The sequence below is a fragment of the Mastigoproctus giganteus genome, chromosome 1, assembly GCF_048544385.1.
Source record: "Mastigoproctus giganteus isolate SK-2022 chromosome 1, ASM4854438v1, whole genome shotgun sequence".
Taxonomy (NCBI): Eukaryota; Metazoa; Arthropoda; class Arachnida; order Uropygi; family Thelyphonidae; genus Mastigoproctus; species Mastigoproctus giganteus.
The window spans coordinates 6,469,184-6,495,994 of NC_143575.1; the positions used below are offsets into that span (position 1 = coordinate 6,469,184).

The following is a 26,811-nucleotide window of genomic DNA, read 5'->3' on the forward strand; positions in this document are numbered from 1 at the left end:
CTGATGTTATATAAGCTTGCTTTCTTGCAATGTTTGCCACTACTACTATTACTACTCATTGTAGAAAAACAAGGCAGTGCTCAAATTAGAATATATTAACAAATATTAGCAGCAAATATCCACATTACTCTATGGTACAGCTGCACCAGAGCCTTCGCCCTATAATGGGCCAATAAAGTGATGATACACCAATGACTGGATTTTTACTAAAAATATACTAAATCCTAGGACAAGAATCAGGGTTGCCCGAAGCAAAATCCATAAAAAAATTCCCATTCATCCCTCCTCCTTTCAAATTAATGATATTATTATTGTCATATATGATTATAATATGAAAATATTTTCTTTTAATAATTTCTATATTGTTGTTGTTATTTGGTTTTTAGGGGCATTAGCAACTATGGCCATATTGCTCTGGGGATATGCAGTGGTCATTCCCTGACCTTTCCGCATCCTCCGTATTTGGTGGCTCACAGGCTCGAACCCAAGTCTAATCAAGAAGCATGTGCTACACACTGCTGCTCCTGCCCACCTGGCTACGGAGGCGCCTAATTTCTATATAAAACACAACATCCGAAAGAGATTTTGCTAGAGAATATTATTTTCAGAAACATATTACTTATAACATTTTTAATGCATTTCAATTCAGAGGTTCCAAGCTTTCAGATTTGCACACTTGATTTCAACAAAAGTTGTAGAGACTGCTATTCATGAGTGGCCTGTAAAAATTTTAGAATTAATTTTATTAAATAAACAAATAACACAATTTACTGTTTTTACTTGCTATGTTTTTTGAAATCTAACAATATATAATTCTTTCCATCTTTAAATTTTCAATCTCAGAGGAAAATTAAGTTATGAATGTGTTTTTTCATTATCTGCTGTTTCAGATAATGAAAATTTTCTGACGAAATTACTTTAGATGTTAAAATAATTTTGTCACATGTATTTATAATCACTTAAGTCTCACATGACTTAAGTAATTATAAATTTTAATTTACAGAAAGGGCATTTAGCATGTTCAAATAAAAAGTAATTTTCCCACCCAATCTTCTTCCTACATAATAGAATTTATAATTTAGATAAATAGTTCTAACATATAACAAAACATACATTTCTTTTATTTGCAACAGCCATTTTAAAGAACTAGCCACCGAGATATTACCAAACAAAACAAAATAAATGCAGAAAATATAACAGTATGAGATGCTTCGTATAAAAGTTTTGGTGTGAAAACAGACCATATAAACAAATGATATTTTAGAATGTACAGCATTAACAGATAAAATGCCACTGTTATGGCTCTACAACAAAATAATATACACGACATGTGTGTAACTGTGCTAATATAGCGTTCTTTAACACAAACATCACAAGTTTTTAGTTCGCAACTGTGCAACGTGCGGTAAAATAGCATAAGTAACCAGTAAAGAGGCCCAGAATATGTACTGCACACCATTAAGATGCAAACAATCACTGGATTATAATAAGTTAGTCCAGTGTAACCAGCAGAAACATCTAATGTTGAAAGACTATTAGAATTACCCTGAATAAAGAAAGAATTCATTGCCATTACTAAATATGCCAGTGTCGGAACGACAATTTCTTCTGGTGTTTTCCATAAAAAAATACTAAGTAAATTTTCCTGGAGTATAATTCCCAACAATACTGGCAAATTATGTGGACGATGAAGTAATGTTATCAGCAACACCCAACTTCGAATAAGAGAACACACAACATTTTTCACTTCAATTAGCTTCGCACGTGATGTTGAATCATTTTTGTTTGCCAACATCTTTAAAATGAACTTAATTATGCCAATTAGAATAATAAGAATAATGTGAAAATACACAAGTCGAGATGCAGTATTCTTCCCTATTTTCAGTACATTCCAGGGTAGAATCAGGATATCACTGTAAGATCTATAGACATATACACATAACATTCCAGATAACAATAAGGTGGTTTGAAACCATGCTGCATTATAAGTAATAATACGAACAATAGACAACTGGGAAATAACCATAAGAACACTAAGTATGAGTTTATGACTAGGAATTGTTAACCAGTCTCCAATATCTGGCAGATGAGCCCATTTAGTTCCTGTTCGGTTCCAGGTCCTCAAGATTCTTGCTGTCATCAGAATTACTAGAGATAGTGAGGCACTCTGAGTAATATGTTTATTTTCACTTTCAATACACTTGCACACCTTTTCTGAGGCTTTTACTTGCTCTGATATATTTTCAGTGCTACTATGAAGTAAAGTTACTTTAAGTTTATTACGAGTCCTGTTACAAAAATAGTAGTGCTGAAGCTTGTCATTACTTTGTTCATAAAGACCATTCTCTGCTGAAATACTTCTGAAACTTCTTATAAAAATCATTACCAGAAAAGTTATTGCAACAAAATACCAAGTCTGATGTTCTTCTTCTATGAAACTTGAAGATGAGAAACTCACTATGTGTAAAGCTGCACAAAATATTAGGAACATCTGATCTGCAGATAACATCAATCCTTGAAGAACTGCTTTAGATGCTGTGTGATAAATTACAGTAAAGGTCTTTAAGCACATCAACGTTGAAATACTGCTAAATATTACTGAAATAACTAGCACCACCGGAGATCTACATAAGACAGCTTTGGTAATGCTACAACAACAGATGTGAATAAATGCAATCACTGCAACATATAAAATATCCTTGGGTTGTAAAAGAAGTGCAAATTTTTCTAAACTTCTTGGAAGAAATAGTGCTGCTGTGCAAAATGCAACTTGCCAGGCTATCAAAATTCCTATGACCAGAGCATATATATCATAATCAGTTGCACCAGCTGTTAATCTTTGACTTAAAATATAAAGAACTTCTTCATAGAGTTTTAATACCTTCATAGCCATTTCTTTGCTTTCTTTTGAAAACTGACTAGTATTATGTGCATGATGTTTTAGCCACACTTGATGTAAATTAATGGCTTCTTCCAACAAGGAAGGACATGATTCTTCCACCTGGTTAGAGATATTTAATACCTGTAGAGCATTATAATATGAGGTGTACATTTGCTGACGTAATGATATATTGGCTACATCTAACAGACTAAAAATAACAGAGCCAAGGTTGTTTTGAGGTAGAGGTAAACCCAAGAGTGCTGCCAAGGTGGGTGTTACATCAATCTGTGATACTTGTAAATTTGGCTTATAATCAGGCACCTTCCACTTATTTGTAGTAATAAAAACAAGCGGAGTAGTCAGCTCTGCTTCTGACACACCGCCATGATTTCCACTTGGAGTCATTCCATGGTCTCCACATACAATAATTAGATCTGGGAGCTGGGAAGTCAATGTACTTTTTACAAGTGTTGTATGTATAAACTTGATTATGCTGTCCATTTCTTGAAGTTTTGGTCCTAAAAGATGACTACTGGGTCCTGCCAAATGACCAATGTGATCAACCCCTAGGTAATGCAAAATCATTACATCCCAGTCCAATGAATTAAGATTAGCTGCTAAATGTTTGGTAACATTCCTATCAACTTCTGTGTAGTCTGACACAAAAAAGGATGATGTTCCATCATGTCGCAGAAAGCTACTGGGAAAGAGTCGAAGCCAAGTGTCATCCCCATAAAAAACAATTTTTTTTTGTTTGCGATGAAACTGATAAATGATACTATCTTCCTTTAATGACGTTGCTTGTAAATTTAACAGTACATCCACAAAATTTGGAACAGATCCTGTTACTAAAGTTTTGATTCTGGGAAGAGTAACTGTAGGGGCAAAAGCTTTATTTACAAATCGAACTGCCTGTTCATTTTCAAGTAGAGTCTTTACGTATGGCATTGTTATTGCGCTGAATTGCTGCGGATTGGAAATAAACGATTCCATACTTGGAATAAAGTCAACTCTTAAAGCATCAATTACAATCAATACGACTCTTTTAAAGGATGGATTATATATTTCTTTAAGGTCTACCACATTTCTCACCTGGTTATTCTTCAGATTACAATTGTAGCTTATGTTTGGAAACGGTTCTGCTGGCAAGCTGTTGTATGATGCATAACCAGGAATTACACTCTTTACAGGTAAGAAACCCCAAATAAATACGGCGACACCGACAAAATGAATGCTTAGCAATAAACCCAGGAAGGCTTGCCGCTTGTAGTCATATTTTAATGACTGTGCGTTTGGTTTGAGTTGTTCCAAGTACCGTAAAAAATTTGATTCATAGAAAGAAGTAAACATCTTGCCGCCTTTCGGTAGTGAAACTATAGGAATTTCTGTGACTTATACAATTGAAACTACATACAATACTTCTGCCACCACCGACTACATCTGACTCACCGAAAACATCTGCAGAGTAACACAAAAGTCACATCACAACATAGATAAAGTTGCCCGTTTATTCATTATCATGAAATGATAATGAATACACACAATACCATGTAAATAAGCACATTTTTTCCCCTTCTATGCACTACATATACTATATTTTCAAAAAATAAACTATTGCGACGAAAATTGTTTCATTAATTTCTGATTTTATCGAAATGAGGGCGCTTTGAATCCAACAGCGCTACTTCATTACTGAACTATGCACGTGGAGATAAGGTTTACAAACCGTATTTGCGAAGGTTCGGAGTATGGACTAGTTTGTATTTATGTATTCCGATGTTTTATTGCAATTAATGTAATTGTACTATAGTTATCCGTGCCGGAGATTATAATATGAACGATAAATAAGCATGACTTCCACAACTGCAGTAGAAACAACGTGTGAGCTACAAGGCATTGCGAAGATAAAAGCCGAGTAAGTGAATATCCTTTATCCGGTGCTTGACTCTATTCCATTGCTAGGAGTAGGGGGGGGAAGGAAAGTATAACCGTATATCACCCAAATTTTATTTTTTTAACCTGCTTATGTATTGATTTGTTTTATAATGCAAACAAAAACCTTTCCTGACCCCACCATTTAACAAGATGACGTCACTGTAGAAACAACTAACAGAATGGTAACACCTAGTTACAACTAAATGTTAGTGATCTCAATTGGGAAGAGCTGCTTATCTGAAGTAGTGTACAATGCTGAGCAACTGGGAGGTTGCTTATTAGCATTAGCATTAGTAGAGGCATATGATACAAGAAAGAAAGCTTATACAGCATAAGCAAAAAAATAAAATAAAAAACCCTTCCCATTTCATCCATCCATTCTCTCCAAAAGTTTGTCCAGTTCTTCCTTGAATTTATTTAGGCTGTCAACTTCCACAATGACAGATGAAAGTTTGTTCCAATAATCAACCATCCTCTGGCTAAAGGCAAATTTCCGCACATCTATTCTACAACTGTCTTTCCTCAATTTGAATTTATGCCCCCTCAGTTGCGTAATCTGAGCAAGAGAAAGAGTCCCATCAGTTCGATCAGATCACCTCACAAGTGCCTAGTCGCCATACACTGCAATTTGCAGCAACCCTTTTTTGGTTGCTGCAAATTGCCACCAAACCTCGTTGCCCTTCTTTATACCCATCCCAGTAGCTATACATCCTTCCTAAAATGAGGCCTCCACACCTCTATGCAGTACTCAAGGTGTGGCCTGACCAAAAAAAAAAAAAAATGTTCTTGTTTATACTCTGGCACGTCCATCATGTCATTGGAGTTTACAATAAATCAATCAATACAAACATTAATTGTATTTAGCAATTACAGGCTTGAACCCTGGTTCACTCAAAGAGCACGTGCTTCCCCACTTGCGCTTCTGACCACTCAGCTACATCAGGCCTTTGCCTTATACAAGAGGATAGTCACCTCCTTATCCCTATTAGCAACATTTCTGTATATCATTGACAAGACCCCCATGAGCTGCTCTGGCAGCCTGTCTGCACTGCTCAGGAAACTTCATATCTGACTGCACAGTACTTTGCATTTGTCAATGTTAAACTTCAGCCCAACTTTTCTAGATCCTTTTGCAGTAGCATACTGTCATTAACAACCCTGCTAACCTTTGTATTGTCTGCAAACTCTGTCATTAAGCCTGATATACCTTCATCAATATCATTAATAAATATACAAAATAACAGTGGGCCTAACACCAAACCCTGGAGAACTAATAACATTAATCCATGAAGAGCAGTATCCATTGATTACCACTCTCTGTCTTCACCCACTCAACCATCCCTTTATTCATAGCAGCAATTTGCCTTTAATGCCATACTGCTCCAATTTGTACAGTAGTCTTCCATGTTCAACAGTGTGTCAAAAGCTTTCCTGAAATCCAAGTATATGATATCAAAATTATTTTTTTTCATCCAGTTCCTTTGTGACCACATCATAGTATCCAATCAAATTGATCAGACAAGACTTCCCCCCCCCCCTTAATTAACAAACCCATGCTGTGTCTGAATTATTACTGCAGTCTTATATAGATGATCCTGCAATGCTTCTTTAATCAGTGACTCCCTTATTTTCCCCGGAACAGAAGTTAAACTAACAGGTCTGTAATTACTCATGTCACCTTTTGAATACCCCCTTTGTGAATTGGGGATTCATTTGCCATCTCCAGTCTGTGGTAGGGCCTACCTTAGGCCTAGGCAAACTAGGCATGTGCCTAGGGCCTGTACCTTGAGGTGGCCCGTAAGTGGCAGTGGACACAGCTAAAATCGGCGATATTCAGTAGTGTAATGACAAGCATGAGTGCTCGTGTTTCTTATAAAACTTGAAGTAAAATATACTTTCAAATTGTAATGTAGCTTTTAGTCAAAATGCGCATGCCAAAAAACTTTGGTAACAATTTATATAACATAGATATTAGTAATACTAATCTTTTTCAACCTTAAAAAGGGTTAAAAATTATTTAAGAAATTTTATGGGTCAAAACAAATTATCATCTTTGTTAGTTTTGGAAATTGAACCAGAATTGGTGGAATAGTTAGATTTCGACTAAATAATTGATAAATTTTTCTGAAATAAAGGCTAGGAAAAAAACATTCTAATACAACCAATAATTAGTTGAATAAAAATGTTTCATTCTAATGATGTAACTCAGTTTTGAAGTTATAATATTGTAATACATTTCTGTTTTGCTTTGAGAAATATCTTCAATTGTACCATATTATATATGTATTCAGTGAAAAATTTCATTTTACAATGTTATTACTCATACTTTATATAGATGGTATACTTCCTTTTTTTCATTTTCTGTAGTGAAATTTTATAGTTTATTTATGTCTTAATTTTAATTTTGTTTTTTAATAGTTGTTTCAAATCATTGGAAATAATTGCAGTATACCAAATCTCTAAGTAACAGATATGTTCTACTAATTAGTCACCTTTCTGTGTTTGATGTTCCGCAAGTTAATTTTTGTTTTGTGAAATATACAGCAATACCTCGATTAGCACGGCTTCAAACAGCACGGGTTTCACTATAACACGGTTTTCAATTAAATTTAAGCCGAAAATTTACTGTACACATTAAAACTCATTCAATAGCCTAGACACATATATGCTGCATTGTCATAGCCTAGGTATGCTTACATATATGCTGTGGTGCCAACTCTGTTTTGTCTCACATGCACATGTGCCAAAAGCTCTCCTCAGGCAGTCAGCGGCAACCTGCAACAGTGTTCAGTATTCTTAATTTATTTTTTACTCCTTTAAATACGATCGAAAATAAATCTGCATCTTCACTATAAATCGCTGCCAACAACGTGCATTCTGTTTGGCAGCATGTTTCACCCCATTTGGAAAATGATTTCACTGGTTTTAAATCACAAGTTCAGGCAAATCTTGAAGACATTGTGAAGATCGGAAAAGATTTGGGATTCGAAACTTTGGACACTGCCAATGTATGTGGCTGCACTGAATCACATGGAAATAACTTAGATAACTCAACTTTTCTTGAAATTGACAAGCAAACTGCATATGAAGAAGAGGAAAACAATTCTGAAGTGGATAACACTGATGTGGCTTCAAAAGAATTTTGGAGAAGGTTTTTCAGGGGGGGGGTTGACATGTCTGCGAGGCAATTATGAATGGAGATCCAAATGTTGAACATAGCATCAAAATAAGTCAAATTTTACAAGATGGGATTTGATGCTACAAAGACTTGTACGCTGGGAAAAAGAAAAGATGACTTCAGACTTCATTATTGAAATACCAAAATAAACAATAAAGCTTTTTATCTCATCTTTCATGATGTTGCCGTTTCATTAATAAAATTTTTTCAATATTTTTTATTTCAAATCCTTTTAATTGGCTAACAAGCTCAAATTGTGTATAAATTTATTATAATTTGTTTATAGACTGTTTCTCTGGTATGCATTCAATTAAAACTCATTATAATTATACCTCAATCAGCATGGTTTCACATAACATGGAACAGTTTCAGTACCAATTATCAGTGCAATGCGGGGCATTGCTGTATTCATCTGTATCACATAACAAGTTATCACAGTTATACAGTTTGAATACTTGTTATTACTTAACAAGTATTAAACTGTATGGTATTGAACAAACAACCACCTCATCTTACAGCAGAATAGTATAATATCAGTAATTAAAAAAACAGTCTCAAGAAAGTCATCATTGACAAGATGACTTTTTGAATGCACAATTGGTGCCATAACTTTAGAAAATGGCATCAAAACCTATCCATATAGGCTTCTGTGTTGCCTGATAATTTATATGCATCCCATGCATTTTTATTCTCTGTCACAAAAAAGTCTCATTAGTTCATATGACATCCATTTAGGTCTAATCCTTAAACAGTATTTCTTGGTTGGAACAAAAAACCTAGTAGCTTCGAAGATTAATTCCTTGAATGCGTCCCATTATAATTTGCTGTTGTTAACATCATCAGTTGATCCCACTGTACAGAATTTAAAAATTGTCTGAGACCACTGTAGTCACCTTTACGAGAGCAAAAACACTTCACTTTACCCTTTATGATAGTTACATCTTTGAGTAAATCCCAGTACACTATGATCACTGCCATCTAGTTGTTTTGTTATCTGCAGATTATTAATGCATGAAGAATCACTGCTGATAATCGGATCAAGAGTATTACTCCCTCTGGTTGCCTCTTGAACATGCTGCTGCAGAAAACAGTCATCCAATAAATCCAAAAAAGTATTGCTAGTGTGCGAGGGACCAACCCACAAGTTCCAGTCAATATCTTTGAAGTTAAAATCCCAAATTATAAAAGACATCTGATTTACTGGCGTACTGTATTTCTCTGTACAGTTGTTTGTTGTACTCACAAGAGTCATTAAGCCTGTAATACACTCCTACCCTCATTTTTGCTTTCCCAGCACTTATGTCACACCAAATTGACTCAACATTGCACTGGCCACTCTTGACAATTGGGTGCACCTGCTTTAGATATTATGTTTCCTAACTAACAGCATAACTCTCCTCCCTTCCTATCCTGTCTGTCCTTTCTGTAACATTGTACTCCTCAAATTCCAATTCTGCATTCATTATATCTGTGTGACACCACGTCTCTGATATCCCAACGATATCCGCCTTTGATGTCTTGACCAGCAGTTCAAGAAGAAGCAGCATTAGCAAGGCACATAATGCAAGAAAGCAAGCTTATATAGCATCAGCCAAAAAAAACCCCTTATTTCACCCATCCATTTAATATAGTGAATAGTGAATAAATTGTATAGTAAACAAATTAATCAAATTTATTTGCTATACTCCTAGCATTGGTTTACATGCAAGTATACATGCACCTGTTCTTACTCTTAGTTACCCTAACATAGCCCACATATTTATTTGTTCCATGTTGACTACCAGCAGTGCTTGAAATCCCCAGCACCTTGCTTTCCAGGCTGCTGCTTATTCCAATAGAAATTATGAACAATCTGTTACATAAAAAAAAAAAGGGAAAAAAAGTGTAAATTTTTTTTTAGTACAGATAGTTTCCTTAAATTCCAGAGATTCAAGAAATGAACTCCTTGCATGGCTTACCATTAACCTCAATCCAGCTGTAGATACGATCCTTTTAGGAGATGTTAACATGCCAATTCCAAAACATACCGATGCAAAAAGAAATCTTGACTCTGTTTTTGCACAACTAAATCTGAAACAGCTGGTTACTCCAGCAACTAGAAGGAATCAACAGTTAGATGTTGTCTATTACAATACACTCAGCATTAGATTAGCAGATAACTTGTTTCACTTTAAGTCAGACCATAATCCCATAGCTGTAGAGACCACACTCAATGTTGCTAGAACCAATCAGAGGGACGGCAGAAATTTTAACAGCATGCACAGAACTACCTTTTCTTTAAAATACATCAAGCCAAAAATCATTCCCAAAGAACTTCAAGAATACAAATGGCAAGAACTAAGCACGAAGCAGGCAGAGGAAGCTCTCCAGCTACTGGCCTTAAAACTCACAAAAATTGCCAATAAAGGAGATCGAAGGTCATAAGGATAACCGGGAAATCCAAAAACTGGTTTAATCCACAGATAAAATGTCTTTCGTAAAAAGCAAAGACTTTACAGGAAGTGGCTGAAGACAGGACATCCTAATGACCACATTCTGTACAAAAAAGAGAGTGCTCACTTTATAAAGCTGAAAAGACAAGCACATTACGTAGCTGTACTATCAAAGCTCAAACAAGGAAAAAGGATTGTTCGTGATAACAGAAAAACGGGTTTCATCACTGCCGAGGTATTTACCGAATGGTCCAAGAAGGCATTTGGACAACCTCCCGTGCCCAACCAATTAGCAACAGAAGAAAACAGAAAGAGAATAACTGACCCCCTTCACCAAATTGTAGAAAAAGAAGAATCTGTTTCAAACTTACTAAGAAAGATACCTCTAACAACCATCACAATTACCAAAGAAAACCTCATGAAAGCCATAAATGAACTTGCTAATAAAGCAACTGTTGGTCCTGATAACTTCCCTCCTTTCATGGCAAAAATCAGCAGCCCTTTCATTATTGAGGTGTTGCATTACACTTTCAATCAAATCATTCAAAAAGGTACTCTCCCCTGTATATGGAACAGCTACATATCAGGCCCATTCCCAAAATAAAGAAACCAAAAAACACCGAAGACTATAGACCCATAGCCATAAGTTGCACTATCTTGAAAATTTTTGAGAAGACCCTTCTCTCAGCTCTTAGCCAACACTGCTTCGGGCATTGTCCTCTGCACCTACACTCCGTCTTATCTGGAAGATCAACCGTCACAAATCTCCTCGAGACCCTTTTCCGGATGCAGAAAACTCTCAACAATAAGGAACAGCTCGATATTATCTTCCTAGACATATCTGCAGCTTTTGACAACATCTCGATAATGGCTCTGGAACAAATTTTATCTTTCTACTTTTTTTTTTTTTCTATGAAAACCCCAAACACGAAAGGTATCAAAACCTATAGTACTTAGTACCGTGCAAGGGTTGAAGGAGAAGTATGGGGGGGGGGGGATGCCGGAAACTTTGCTCTAGAGACTAAACATGGGTTTCACCACTTCAAGCCTCCAATAAGCAAAGTGGTGGTATTTCACCGGTTGATGAAAGTCATCTACCACCTACTAATTTCAAAATACAAGGCAATCTCCTGAAGATTTTATGTAACGTTCTGAAGGAAAGACGCCTCATAATTCGTAATGACGATTTTATTGCCCATTACTCCATTTTGCAGGGAGTGCCACAGGGAGGCGTTCTCTCCTCACTGTTATTTGTTGCAGCTTTGGAACCATTTTTTGCATCCCATAAAGACAACTTTATTACATATGCTGAAATTCTTCGTCAAATCTAAAGATCTACAACAAGTTAAGCAAACAAGCCAATAACACAATAAATGAACTGGAGCATTACCTCGATTGTATTGGACTACTTTTAAACCCAAGCAAATCTGCCCAGATGACAATTACAAAGAAAAAGAGCAGGAACAATATCTCTATGCTGGTAAGCGGATGTGAAGTTCCAAAGGTTAAATCGCACGTAGACCTTGGCCTAAAATGGGATGAGGGATTAACATTCTCCGAGAACTTTGATTACATCAAAGCCAAAACATATTCAGCGGTTTGGGCTGCCAAACAGGAGTTAATTGGCATTAGAAACCCAGATCTTGTTAAAAAGTATATCTTAGAAATGTATACTTCCCATCCCACTGTATGTGTAACAGATTTGGTCCTCTGCCCCACTGAGCAACCTGAAAGCTTTCCTAAGTATTGACTACTGGCTCTTGAGATGGGTCTCGAATCACCCATTTACTATCTCTAGAGCCATCCTACTTTCCAATCTCAGCATTCCTCCCTGGAAACAGACAATCAACACAAGAAACATTTTCACATTAGCCCAACTGCTAACAGGAAGGTTAGACGCTCCCAGTATTGACGGCTTGTTTCACTCTCATTGAGAAGCCACCAGAATTGCTGAAACAAGACATCCTCTTCAAAGCAACTTAAAAAACCTGGACAGCCTAAGTCGCTTTTTTCCAGCAAACACAATAGAACTCTTCAATCAACTAAGAATTGAACCGGAAAAGCTCTGTAATGAGAAAGCCTACATATTGCAAGTCTTTGCCGACTCCTATTGTCTCCTGTAACTAGTGCACAGCCAAAAACTGCATTTAATTTTGATCCCTTTTAACTATATATTCTCGGTACTCTAGATGCCAACCTAAGATGATGTCAAAGTTTTAAATATTCTATGATGTTCAAAGATGCCAAAAATGTAAATATTCTATTATAAAATCATAATTACTCATGTATTCCAAAATTCTGTATTCAGCCTTACAGGGTGAATGTCCCACGAATTTTGTAACCTTTTGCTCATGGGACCGCTTCACACCTTAGAATGTAACTCTCTCACCCTTCTAGCCAATGGCTGTCCCAGGGGCGTCTCTTCAACAGAGAAATAAATTGATAATAATAATAATAAAATATGCTTTTAAATGAACCGTCATGGGTTATTTACACAAAGAGCAAATTAATATACATTGTGGCAAGTCTTGTATACAAATTGATCTGTTTGTTATTAATTTTGTTAATATTTTTTGTTGAACTAAAAGCACTTGATGTTACCTTTTTCTCTAAGTGACCATTTTGTGTGTTATATATACTGGCAATCTCAAAAAATGAAGTGCCAAATTATCTGGTTTTTGTAAAACTTACAGCAATAATTTAGAATAGCCATAAATAAGAATGCCATTATTTTATTCAATTTTTCTATTACATTTACTTCCCTCCAGTTAACCTTGCTTATATGTTAAGTAAAAATTAAAATTTTATTTATATTCAGTGAAAGTGTATATAGTATTAGTATCAATAATGGCAAATGATGCAAGAAAGCAAGCTTTTACAGCATCAGCCAAAAAAATCCCTTCCCATTTCACCTATCCAGCCCATGTAACATTTTGTATAGCATTTAATCTACAATCTACCTGCCTTACATTTAATCCTTGAATTTATTCAGGCTATCCACTTCCACAACATCAGACAAAAGTTTGTTCCAACGATCATCCAGCCATTGGCTAAAGGCAAACTTTCACACATCTATTCTGCAACCATCCTTCTTCAATTTGAATTTATGCCCTCTTGTGTGCAGAGTCTGAGCAAGAGGAAGAATCCCACAGCATTCAGCTTGCTCAATCCATTAAAAGCCTTAAAGACCTCAATCAGATCACCTCACAGGTGCTTTGTCTCCAGATGCTGCAATTTGCAGAACTGAAGCCTTTCTTGGTAAGAGCACCCCTCTGTTCTTCTCACCAATCACGCCCTTCTCTATACCCGCTCCAGCAGCTCTTTGTACTTCCTAAAATGAGTCCTCTAGCCCTGTATGCAGTACTAAAGATGGACCTGACCATTGCCTTATACAAAGGAATAATCACCTTTTTCCTACTTGAAAAATTACTGTGTCATAGATGTGCTGTCCTGGCAGCCTGTCTGCACTGCTCAGAGAAATTCATATTTGACTGCACAATTTCCCCAGGTCTTTTTCATTTTACATTAATCTGGGATTACTGCTACCAGTATGCAGTGCTAGCAAAGGTCTAGTATCGAGTACAGCGCAGAGCCTCCCGTCACTGGAAGACTTTGCCACTGCTGATTAGGATACATCACCATTGTCGTGTCACATTGTTTACCACTTTCTGATTGGAAGATGTCACAAAAAAACGGATTTTTCACAATTGTGTATTTATAATTGAATGAAATAAAGGCAACATCAAAATGTGAAAAATTTTTAATTATTTCTTACTGATTTTTAGGCATCTATTTCCTTCACCATGTCTATCCATCCACATATAATTACTCGATTCTAAGTGGATGGATTTTCATAAAAATTTACATTCGGCTCTTTTAGAATGATTTATCAATCCACCACAAGTTTCATTAAATTCAGACCAATCATCATCATCATCATCATCAGCCATTTTCAATCCACTGCAGGATGAAGGCCTCTCCAGCAACTTTCCAGTTCCTTCTGTTTTGAGCACTGGCCATCCATTTACTACCCAAAAACTCATGAATTTCATCTATCCATCCCTGCCTTTGTCTTCCAGGTTTTCTTCTAGCTCTTCTTGGGTACCATTCTGTTATTTTCTTAGTCCATCTGTCATCTTGTCTTCGAGCTATGTGTCCTGCCCAAGACCATTTTAGTTCTTTAGTTTTGATAAGAATGTTCTTTACTTGAGTTTGCTGCCTAATCCATGTGTTTCTCTTCTTATCTAACAGTCTGATTCCCAATATCATTCATTCCATTCTTCGCTGTGTAGTGGCGCCTCCGTAGCCAGGTGGGAAGGAGCAGCAGCGCGTAGCACACGCTTCTTGATTAGACCGGGGTTCGAGCCCGTCACCACCAAATACGGAGGATGCGGAAAGGTCAGCGAATGACCACCGCATATCCCGGAGCAATATGGCCTTAGTTGCTAATGCTCCTAAAAATCCAAACAACCAACCTCGCTGTGTAGTTCTCAGCTTCTCTTCCATTCTGTTGGTGAGTGCCCAAGTTTCACTTCTATAAGTCATGGTGGGGAGTATACATTGGTTCATTATTTTACGTTTCAGACAAACTGGGATATTGCTCTTCAGTATGTGACTATATTTCCTGAATGCTATCCATCCAAAATTTATTCTTCTCTTGACTTCCAGCCATTATCATTATTACAGCTAATAACTTGTCCCAGATAAGTATATGACTCCACCTTTTCAATTACTTCTCCTTCAATCATTATTTCCCTTTCTGTGGCATATTTGTTCATCATTACTTTTGTTTTAGCCATATTCGTCTTTAGTCCAAAATACTTACTAACTGTGCATAACTGATTAAGATTTTCCTCTAGTGCTTTGGGATCGTGGTTTATGACCACAATGTCATCTACAAATCGTAAATGGTTTACGTACTCTCCGTTCACATTGACTCCTTTCTGCGACCAGTCTAATCTTCTGAAAGCTTCCTCAAGGGCAGCACTAAACAGCTTCGGAGATATTGTGTCTCCTTGTCGAACTCCTTTCTCGATTTTAAATTTCCTACTGTCTTTGTCTAGTCTAATAAAGGAGGTAGCACTCTCATATATTTTCTTCAAAATCATAATATATGGGGTATCTATGCCTTGTCTTTCCAGTGCCCAAAACATTGCCTTATGCTGTATGGAGTCAAATGCCTTTTCATAATCCACAAATGCCATTTCTGATTTATCTCCTTTCTTTTGCAGCAAAACTATGATTGCATTATTCCACTGCTTAGGCGTCACACCTTTTCGAATGCACTTTGTGAAGAGCCTTGCCAGTTTTTGTGTTATGTCTCTTCCTCCCAATTTTAACAACTCTACAGTAACTTCATCTTCCCCCGGGGCTTTCTGATTCTTCATTTTCTTCAATGCATGTTCTACCTTATCAGGAAGAATATCGGGTATGTCTTATGTGTTACTACTTTGCAATCCATCTTCCCCACTGCTCCCATCATTCCCTCGCTCCTTGTATAATTCTCTATAGTAGTCTTCTACTATTTGAATTATGCCTTCTCTGCTGTTTATAAGTACACCATCGCTATTCTTCAGTTTCAGTATCATTTGTCTTTCTGTATTACTACTCATGGCTGCTGATTTAAATCCTCTGTTTTCCCTTAATGCTTGTTCTACTTTTCTTGTGTTAAATCTTATGTCCTCTCTGAGTCTCTTTCTAATGGCTTTGCATAACTCAGTATACTCAATTTTCTCCCTGTCTGTTTTTCTTACTCTTCATTTGTCATCTTCGGTTCATCATGACACGTGTTTCTTGACTAATTTTTTCTTCTTTGGATTTCTTTTTCCCTATAGGTTTCTTGGGCTTTATCACTTTCAGAAAGTTGTAATATTCCTCATCGATATCTTGGTCCTGAACAGTCTGCAGAAGCTCAAACTTGTTCTTAAGTTCCAGTACATACTGCTTTTTCTCCTCCTCTGTTATCTCAAAGACCTTTGTATTATTTACTCGAGTCAGTTTTTTCCTTTCCTTTCCTACATCTATATCAAGTGTACATCTTACCATTCTGTGATCACTTCCAACATTTACCTTATTCAGGATGGTAACATCATTCATCAGACCAATAGAAATCTGTTAATTATTTATTTCTTCAATAATCCACATATAATAACTCAATTCCAAGTAGACGGATTTTCATGAAATTTTATATTTGACTCTTTTAGAAAGAGTTGTCAGGCCCTCCCAATTTTCGTTAAAATTTGACCAATAGAAATCTGGCAGTTATTTCTTTTTAGGGTCCATAGTCTAACAAAGGACCCTTATAACGTCACTCGGGTGTCTATCTGTCCATCCATACGTCTGTCACAGCATTGTATCTCTGGAACCATTCAACCTATTGACTTGAAATTTTGCATGGGTTTGTACATCATGTGGGCCAACATAACGCCATATTGATTGTTATTGACAAAAATTTGAATGTGTGTGGGGGTAAATGTGGGGAGGGGGGGCAAAAATGTTGTCAACAACCTATAGCTTATTATACACCATAGGAAAGAGCTGAATGAGTAGGTTTAAAATATAATTTTAAAATATTTTTTAAATTAAAAATGGCGGCGCCAGACAGGAAAATGTAATTTTTGGGCCCCCCCCCCCTATTTCCATCGTTAATGGAGCTAAAAATTTTAAAATCACATTAGCTATGCATTATTCAATGCTTATCAAGCGAAAACTATTCTGATTGAAATCTTTCATTTACTTTTTGTATTAAAATTGAAAACAAATTTTTTATTGCACTTTGATAGCGCACTTCTTTGTACTAAGTAACTCTCCTTTTGGTGACAGAAAGGTTTGGTGCTCAATAGTTAATTAATAATTCTATAAAGGTCATTTATATATTTTGCAAAGAGAAGTATTTTTTAACAATTTTCAAAGCTGGAGTTGTCCCGGCAATGAGGTACTCAGAGAGCCAGTGTTGAGGTGATGGTGGTGGGGAGGCGCCTGCGCGGAGTCTTGAACAGCCCTCACTTGCCAGTCATTTCTCCTCCAAGGCTTTAATCGCTTCTCCAGGAAGAAGTCAGAGTCGCATCTCCCACCCTTGTCATTCACAACAACTGGAAAGACTCAAATAGACAACATTTTCATTAGTCCCTCAGTTTTAGGCCAAGCCGGGGTACTAGAAACTTTTTTCAGTTACCATAAAGCTCTCTATTTGAGATATTACACTAACGACCATTTGTGACTACGGACCCTTTATCCTGAGTGCCCGGCTCTCAGTAGTTGCCCGATTTATTTTAAAATGCATATTACATTGACTATCCATATATTGTATGTTGTAGCTGAAGCACTGGATCAGCAGGCAATATGGCAGATGTGGAGAAGCAAAATGTCCCCTATTTGCCCATAAAAGTAATTTTTTTACTATTTATGCTCATTTTTTTGTTGTAATTCATGAATTATTACTATTTGCTAATGTTCTTGAAGTGTAGCAAACTGCATGCATTAACTAATTTGTTTAGGTTATGAATGAAGTTACTTTTTCCAAATGTACATGTGATCTTCAAAAAATGCTGGTGTGAACATTTAGGAGTTAATGAAGTAAAATTATTCAAAAATTCAAATTTTGAATGAATTTACTTCTTTTATAGAGTGATTGTGAAACCATTTGGAAAGGATTTTATAGCTGTCACTGAATTCTCATTTTGGAAAAATCTTTATTCTTCTTATTTAAGCATAAAAACAGCAGTCTGGAATTTAGGGGACCTGAATTAGTGAGTTTTTACTTTTTTCTTTTGTTGCAAAATATTCACCAGTCATATAGCACAGTGTGGTAGAACTGTTATTTTTTTCTGATCTCCACTTCACTAAGGCACAAGTTACTCGTCACTTATCTCCGTGTTGGACAAGTAGAATGAGAAAGAATTTTTGTTTTTCTAGCTAACCAGTCAATTAGAGGACTAGTGACACATACAAAATCCTTTATAACAGATAATATATGTAACCAAGTTGGAGGCTTGAAGTGGTGCAACCCATGTTTAGTCTCTAGAGCTAAGTTCCGGTCAACCCTTCCCTTTCTCTTCCATCATGCAGTATCATTGATGACTTTTGAGGTTATGATGAACATCATTGAGAGATCCAATATTCCTTACATTTCGAGGGTACAGCTCTAAAACAGTATTCGCAAGCCGGCCGCTAGTTAGTACACCGGACCGAACCTATTGGTAACTCTCTAGGAGGCTTCCGGATCAGCTAGTGTATAATCTTGCTGCCTCTACTCTGCCAGCTAGTGACTGGAGGGAGTCCGAGTAGTGTGTATGCGGGGAGCATTGTCGAGGCCATGTTATGTCAAGGATCTGGGTATATTCTTACCATGTGTACGCCATATCCAAAAATTTCATTACTTCATACAGCATGTCCCACCCACTTTTTCTTACTATTGAATACACCATGAATTGTCAAACTAATAGAGCAAGCTTATCTGCGAAAATATCTAAACCTCCCAAGCACTTCCTAATTCATTTCACAAATATACGTGGTCTCAATTCTAATCTCAACGATGTCCATTTTCACTTGCAGTCTGCCAAACCCCATGTACTTTTTCTGACGGAATCTCAGTTATCAGTTGATTCAACTACTGCTCATCTCAGATGCCCAAATTATTCGCTGTATGATTCCTTTCGCCTCAAAGGTGGTACTTGTGCATATGTCCATTCTGATATTCCCTGTCAGAGACTTGGCAATTTGGAATCTCCTCTCTTTGATCTTCTCTGGCTTAAAATCTCTCTACCTCATTGTGTCAAATTCATCTGTTGTCTCTACCGTTCTCCCAGCTCCACTAATCACTTAGAACTCTTTGACTTCCTCTCTTTGCAACTTGACTTTCTCCAGTCCAACTTTCCTAACAGTGAGGTAATTTTCCTTGGTGATTTTAATGTTCACAACTCCAGCTGGCTTCTGTTTTCTAGTCACACCGACCCAGCAGGTCGAGATGCTGAGGCTTTTGCAATTACTAATGACCTAGAACAGATTGTTCATTGACCTACAAGAATACCGGACAATCCTAATCATACAGCCAATACGCTTGATCTTTTTCTCACAAAAAACCCTTCTAAGTACACGGTCGAAGTGAGAGGTCCTTTAGACACTTCAGATTACAACTTGGTGATTGTCTCTTTTCCAATGGAACCTTTATCTCATGGCTATTCCCAACCTCGAGTTGTTTGGCATTACAAGAATGCAAAATGGGATGGCCTGCGAGACTTCTTTTCTTCTTTTCCTTGGTCGGATTACTGTTTCAAAACTTCTGATGTCAACGTTTGCTCAGATCGTGTCAGTGAAATTATTCTTGCAGGAATGGAATCCTTTATCCCACACTCCACTTTAAAATCTTGTCCTTTATCTAAACCTTGGTTTTCCAATAAATGTGCTAAGGCTCTTCAAGAGAAGAATGTTGCATATCGTAATTGGCTTGTTTCTAATTCTTCAGTTTCATTTTCTGCCTACACCAAAGCTCGCAACAATTGTAAAGCAATTATTAATCAGTCCAAACTAGAGTTTGAACAGGCTAAGAGTAGAAAACTTGTTTCTTGCCCTAATGGTAGCCGAGCATTCTGGTCTCTTGCCAAAGCTATTGGCCGCAACTTTTGCCCCTCTCTGCTCCCGCCTCTGTCCAAACCAGATGGTTCTGTTGTCACTTCAGCCAAGGATAAAGCTGACCTGCTAGCATCCCATTTTTCTTCCAGCTCATGTATTAATGATCTTGGTAGAACACCTCCCACTATTCCCAACACGCTCCATTCAATGCCTCCTGTGGTATTCCGTCAAAAGGATATCAGAAGGATTTTGAAAAATCTTGATGCTAAGAAAGCTCCAGGTCCTGATGGTATTTCTCCACTTGTTCTCAAATACTATGCTCCTGAACTTACTCCTATTCTTTGCCGCCTTTTTTCACTTTCTTATTCCAAAGGTGTTTTTCCTTCTGCTTGGAAATTTGCTCATATCCAGCCAGTTCCTAAAAAGGGTGACAAATCCCTCCCATCCAGTTATCATCCCATTGCAATTACTTCTACTCTTTCTAAAGTAATGGAGAAATCAATTAACCACCAACTCTTAAACTACCTAGAAACCTTCCGTCTGATCAACGATCGCCAGTATGGATTCCGTCAGTGTCGATCCACTGGTGATATTCTGATTTACGTTACCCATTTATGGACTAATTCAATGGAAAGGTTCGGTGAAACACAAGTAGTTGCTCTTGACATCTCAAAGGCTTTTGATCGTGTTTGGCATAAAGGTCTTCTAAACAAGCTTCCATCTTATGGTTTGCCAACTCTGTTTAGTAATTGGTTATCCAGTTTTCTCTCTGATCGCTCACCGAGGGTGATGGTAGATGGCTCTCTGTCTTCTAACTTCTCCACTAATGCCGGTGTCCCCCAAGGTTCAGTTCTTTCTCCCACTCTTTTCCTCTTGTATATTAATGACCTTCTTCCATTGACTGGAAATCCTATCCATAGTTTTGCCGATGATAGCACATTGCATTCCACTTTCCATTTTGAGAAACCTTGTCCTGCTCAATCAGCTTCAACTTCTCGAAAATCTGCTACCGATTCCTTAAATGCCGATCTTCAGGTAATTCTCCAGTGGGGCAAAGACAACTTAGTTGATTTCAACCCTTCTAAAACTCAGTCTTGTCTTATATCTCCCAAAAAGGATTATTCTACTCCTATGCTTATCTTTAGTGACACTCCGATTTCTAGGCAAAATGATATATCTCTTTTGGGGATTACCCTGACTTCTAATCTCTCTTGGCACAAGCACATTACAAATATTGCTTCCTCTGCATGTAAAAAACTTGGTTTTCTCTTTTGCTCTCAGCATTACTTTTCTTCCAAACAGCTGCTCACTCTGCATAAATCGCAAATCCGCCCTGCCATGGAATATTGTTCCCACATCTGGGGTGGTGCCCCCAAAACCTCTCTCAGGCTTCTTCATTCCATTCAGAAGAGGGCAGTTAGGTTCATTAATGATTCATCTCTAACAGAGTCTCTCCACTCGCTTTCTCATAGACGTACTGTTTCTGCTGCATGCCTCTTCTACAGATACTTCCATGGGCACTGTTCTGAATTGGCTTCTATAATTCCCGCTCTCTCTTTCAAAACAGTCCGAACACGTGCCGCCACCAGCCAACATCCATTTACTGTCCAACTTCAAACTCACAGAACCAACTTTTCATCTTCCTCATTTATTCATTCAACTGCCGTTTTCTGGAACAACCTTCCTTCATACGTATTTCCTGAAAATTACTGTCTACAGAAGTTCAAGTCCAATGTCAACAAATATCTTCTTTCGTCTTCTCAACCTCAAACCCAAGCACGGTACTAAGTACTATAGGTTCTAATACCTGTCGTGTTTGGGGTTCACATAAAAAAAAAAAAAAGTTATGCATGTTATTTGTGTTAAGCTTATTTACCGAGCACCAGGGCTGTGATCGGTAAATAAGGGGTGGTGCATTGGATGTGCCGCACTAGGGACCCCAATCAAGGGAACCATCAAAGTCTCAACATAAATGAATGAGGACCCTTAACACCTTTTGCATCCGTGTCTCCAAGTACCTTTGCACAGCCCTGTCCAGCACCTGTGTAATGTTGGTAGACTTATAATTCTCAACTAGTTATAAAAAAGAACAAAACAATGTATCAAAACGTATCACAAGTTTCATTAAAATCACACCAATAGAAATCTGTCAATTATTTCTTTGTTCATCTATCCACATATAATAACTCAATTCCAAGTAGAAGAATACTTACAGAAACAAAAAAATCACAGATGACTTTCACATGGGATTTAGTATTCTAAATCAAGCAGATTGATAAGTCTTGAGATGTTGAAGATCATAATTGCTTTTATTATATCCTTTTTTTTTGCTTCATTGGGTTATTTATTTTGAAAAATAAAAATAAATAGTGTTGGAAAAGTGAAAAGCAGACACTTTTAGTCTCTCTTTAGGTTTATAATGGATTATAATAGAAATCCTATGTAAACACTACAACCAGTCAGAGGGAGTGCACAGAAAAACAAAAGACAAAGATTTCATTAGTTAATTTAGATTTTTGCTGTCAAAAGTCTTGTATGTCAGCATTAATAATATTATTAATGTGAGTATCAAATATTCTTGGAGAAAAAGGTCATATTTTAATAAATTAAAATTAGTTTAATTGATATATTTATAACTTTTAAATTCATTAAAATTGTATTGGTTTCATATTAATTACATTTAATTATGCATTAATTTGTGTATTAATTTTCTTAATTAGTAAATTATCCTTGAAAACTGGAATTTTTTTTATTTGTTCCCTCCTCTTTTGAGCATGCTGGTACTGTTTTTTTTTTTTTTTTTTGACTATGCCAGTAGAGGCATAAGAGGCACGATCAGCCACATTATCACATGGAAACCATGCTGAGGGTGCTTATTTTCATAAATGTTTGAACAGTGGAAAATTAACTTATTGTTGGTTATCTCTCTCTAAAAAAGTAATGTAGACTATCACAAAATTGTGTACCAGACTTTAGCTTGCTATCCTCTTCCTCTAAATTCTCTGGTGGCTTCATTACACCAATATATAATGTAACTCTCTAAAATAAATATTCCTTGTTGCAGACTGTATGCGATTCTTGTACTTTATGATCTGAAAGACAGAAATGAAGAAATATTCTGTCAGTCAGTGGGTTTCATTTGTTTTTTGAATACATTTTGTTATTTTTATTTTATTTGTTTATGAGAAAGACTATTTGAATACAAATTTTTTGTTCCTTTCAATTATTTTGCACTTGGTCTTCCCACACTATTAGAACCAATGCTTCTCATAGCTACCACGAAATTTTCTCTCTAGTTTTTTTTTTTTTATAATATGATGGCAACTATTTCTGTATTGTGTGGAGTTAGTTAACTATAGTTTTATTGTAACAAGAATGAACTCAAGGCTATATGTGCTATGTGTGAAAGTTTGCCTTCGGCCAGTGGGTGGTGGTTGATTATTGGAATAGGCTTCCATCTGTTATTGTGGAAATGGATGGTTGAATAAATTCAAGGGAGAACTAGACAAATTCTTGGAGGGTACAGATGGATGAAGTGGGTTTTTTTTTTTTTTTTTGGCTGATGCTATATAAGCTTGCTTTCTTGCACCATTTGCCATTACTACTACTATACACAGCGTATTTAAGAAGCAGAGGAATTAGTGAAGTAGGAAAAATGGCTAATGCAGATATTTTTGGGATCAGAATCAATGTTATGCATTATTTCATTTTCCTATAAACCAAGAGCAACCAGGCTCAGTATATCCTATGTTTAAATCACAATTAATAATCATAAGAGTTACCTCAATTTATTTCATAGGACTGCTTCACTTCCAAACTCTCGTTGTTACCACATGATTCAAAATTTAGAATGGCTAAAAAATATATTACACTTAAAATCTCTGGATGTGTTCAATTCCCCTAGCTCATGAATGCCTAGAACTCATTGGGACCACAGCTGAAAGCCCACACGCCGATCCCAGATCCATCAAATACACCTCACAAACATGAGGAATTCAACTCATTGTGTCAAAGTTATCTAAAAATAAAACGTCAATAAAATTCACGGATATGTAAATGTACAATAATAAATATGTTAAAATTTAAAAATTACTTTCCTTCCCAAAGGGACAAAACTTTTCAACTTTATCATGATCACAGGTACGAAACTGATTACTGTGAAATAATGCTATTTATTACTTCGAGATTATTTACTAACCCCCATGTGCGTAAAAGTCCACGAATGCAATATGAGGAAAGGCCTCCGAATGTTTATTGCATTGCTTTTTATTTTCATTTCTAAGGTTTCAGCTATTAAAAGTCTTGTGTAATCATGCTGTGTGTGTTCAAAACCTTAGCTTCATTAAATAGAAAGATGTGATCTTTGTTTATCGAATGAAATGATAGTTCTGATGCCGTGACCCTCATTGCCCTAACTGTGGCTGCATGTTGCTTTAAATGGATATTTAAAAGGTACTGAGTAGAACTGACACACGAAGAATCACAGTTACCACATGGAATGTTATAGACCACATCATGCAATTTTATAACTGAAGAGGCAAAAAATTGAGCTATAATTTTGAAATCAGTGTTTCTAAAAAGACTATTGAGTTTATTATACCATTATTGGATATATGGAATTATAATAAAATGTTTTTTGCCCTATTTGTTATTTTTACCATTATTACCCAACCTATCTTTGGCCTGTATCTTAATTTTGTTTATGGTACTTAATGAATATCCCCTGTTTAGAAACCTGTAAGTGAGTACTTCAATATCATGGTCTAATGCCGTCTGTGTTGTCATATATTTAAATGCATTTCTGAACTGATTTAAAATAATAGAATGTTTATAAGTGAATGGATGATAACTAGAATAATGTAATAGCATACCCTTATTTGTCTGCTTTCGATATATCTTAACCTTGGAAATTATGCAAACATAGAAGAACTTATAATCTTTTTAAAATGTATTGTCCTATACAGGAGTATTTAATTTAACGTCTACATCGGTATATCTTGACTGAATAAACAATGAGCAGACACAATTTGGCCTCAGTAGCCCTTGTGTCATTAAGCCAAACTCCAACAACATCAATATATCTTAAACTGTAGCCGACCGGGCTAGCTGGGTGGGTAAAGTGCCTGCCTGGCAACCCAAAGGTCGCGGGTTCGAATCCCGCCTCGGGCTTGGATCAAAGTAGTGCAAAAACCTTGGAAGGTGCATTATGGCCACAGAAGTCGATGCGGCAACAACTGAAAAAAAAAAAAAAAATCTTAGACTGTAATTTGTTATTATCTCTTGTTAATGTAAAGTTTAAGAAGTTAATTGTTTGTTCTTGTTCGTCCTTCTCTAATGTAAAACTTAGAGTCTCGCATGCACGTTATTAAATGTTTCTAAAATATTGTCCATCATTTGCTCATCTGTAATAATAAGAATGCTATCTAAATATCTCCCATAAAAAGAGATATTTGGTAAAAATGGAGTTAGATGTATTTGTTCAATTCTGTTTAAGTATATTTCAGTGATCAGACAGCTTAAACTAAGCCCCATAGGTAAACTGAACGTTTGCCTGTACATGCGAGACTAAGTTTTACATTGGAGAAGGGGGATGAACAAGAACAGACAATTAACTTCTTAAACTTTACATTAATAAGAGAGAGAGAATAACAAATTACAGTTTAAGATATATCGAAAGCAGACAAATTCTGTTTGAAGCAACATGCGGCTTCGGTTAGGGCAATGAGGGCCACGGCATCAGGACTATCGTTTCATTCGATAAACAAAGACATCTTTCTATTTAATGAAGTTAAGGTTTTGAACATACAGAATGATTACACAAGATTTTTAATAGCTGAAACCTTAGAAATTAAAATAAAAAGCAATGTGATAAACATTCGGAGGCCTTTCCTCATATTGCATTCGTGGACTTTTACGCGCATGTGGGTTAGTAAGTAATCTAGAAGCAATAAATAGCATTATTTCACAGTAATCAGTTTCGTACCCATGATCATGATAAAGTCAAAGTTTTATCCCTTCAGGAAGGAAAGTAATTTTAAAATTTTAATGTATTTATTATTGTACATCTATATATCCGTGAATTTTATTGATGCTTTATTTTTAGATAACTTTGACACAATGAGTTCAATTCCTCATGTTGTGAGGTGTGTTTGATGGATCGGGGTGTGGGCCTTTGGCTGTGGTCCCAGTGAGTTCTAGGTATTCATGAGCTAGGGGAATTGAATACATCTAGAGATTTTAGTGTGTGATATATTTTTAACCATTCTAAATTTTGAATCGTGTGGTAATAACGAAAGTTTGGAAGTGAAGCAGTCCTATGAAAGAAATAGAGGTAACTCCTATGATTATTAATTATTTCATTATACATTTATATGATTAATTTTAAACAAAAGTAATCTGAAGATCAAAGACCCCCCCCCTTCCCAATCACCCTATCATGCCTTTTCTCTTAAAATAGACTGCATATGGTGGTGACCTCATGTTCATTTTTGTATCAATATGACTATACTCACAGCAAAGCCTGTGGCACTTCGTTGCATTATATGGTTAATATTAATACTGAGTTCATATAGCTAATTCTTCAGACTTAACACGATACTTATAATTATTCCAAAAAATAAATAAATAAACTTTTTTTCTCTCTTGCTCTTCAAAATTATCCCAATTAATGATGTACTACATTCACTGATGATTTTGAACCACACCACAGTTGCTGATTATTTTCTTTTATTGATTATTAACCTTTTGTTAGCTACATGGAACAGATTCAATGTTTTTTTTTTTTCCCCTACTGTTCTTCTGAATGTAAAATTATA

General features: G+C 36.2%; 2 protein-coding genes across 2 annotated transcripts in view; one reads left to right on the forward strand and one right to left on the reverse strand.

Annotated features, from left to right (window-relative positions):
* Nucleotides 1-1,138: 1,138 nt before the first annotated feature.
* LOC150090515 (GPI ethanolamine phosphate transferase 2, catalytic subunit-like) lies at nucleotides 1,139-4,355 on the reverse strand. The gene has a single exon (XM_090378271.1). It carries the CDS (start codon nucleotides 4,229-4,231, stop codon nucleotides 1,139-1,141), a length of 3,093 nt encoding a protein of 1,030 aa, XP_090234397.1. The 5' UTR covers nucleotides 4,232-4,355.
* Nucleotides 4,356-4,591: 236 nt separating this feature from the next.
* Dus3 (Dihydrouridine synthase 3) overlaps nucleotides 4,592-26,811 on the forward strand; it is a 99,638-nt gene continuing 77,418 nt past the window's right edge. Inside the window, exon 1 of the mRNA XM_090378281.1 lies at nucleotides 4,592-4,796. Within this exon, the coding sequence (XP_090234407.1) occupies nucleotides 4,732-4,796 (65 nt within the window). The 5' untranslated portion in view covers nucleotides 4,592-4,731. The remainder of the gene's footprint in view (nucleotides 4,797-26,811) is intronic.

What these genes read in the sequence shown, in the direction of transcription:
- LOC150090515 (XM_090378271.1), bottom strand. Translation starts at nt 4,231, where the DNA reads ATGTTTACTTCTTTCTATGAATCAAATTTTTTACGGTACTTGGAACAA.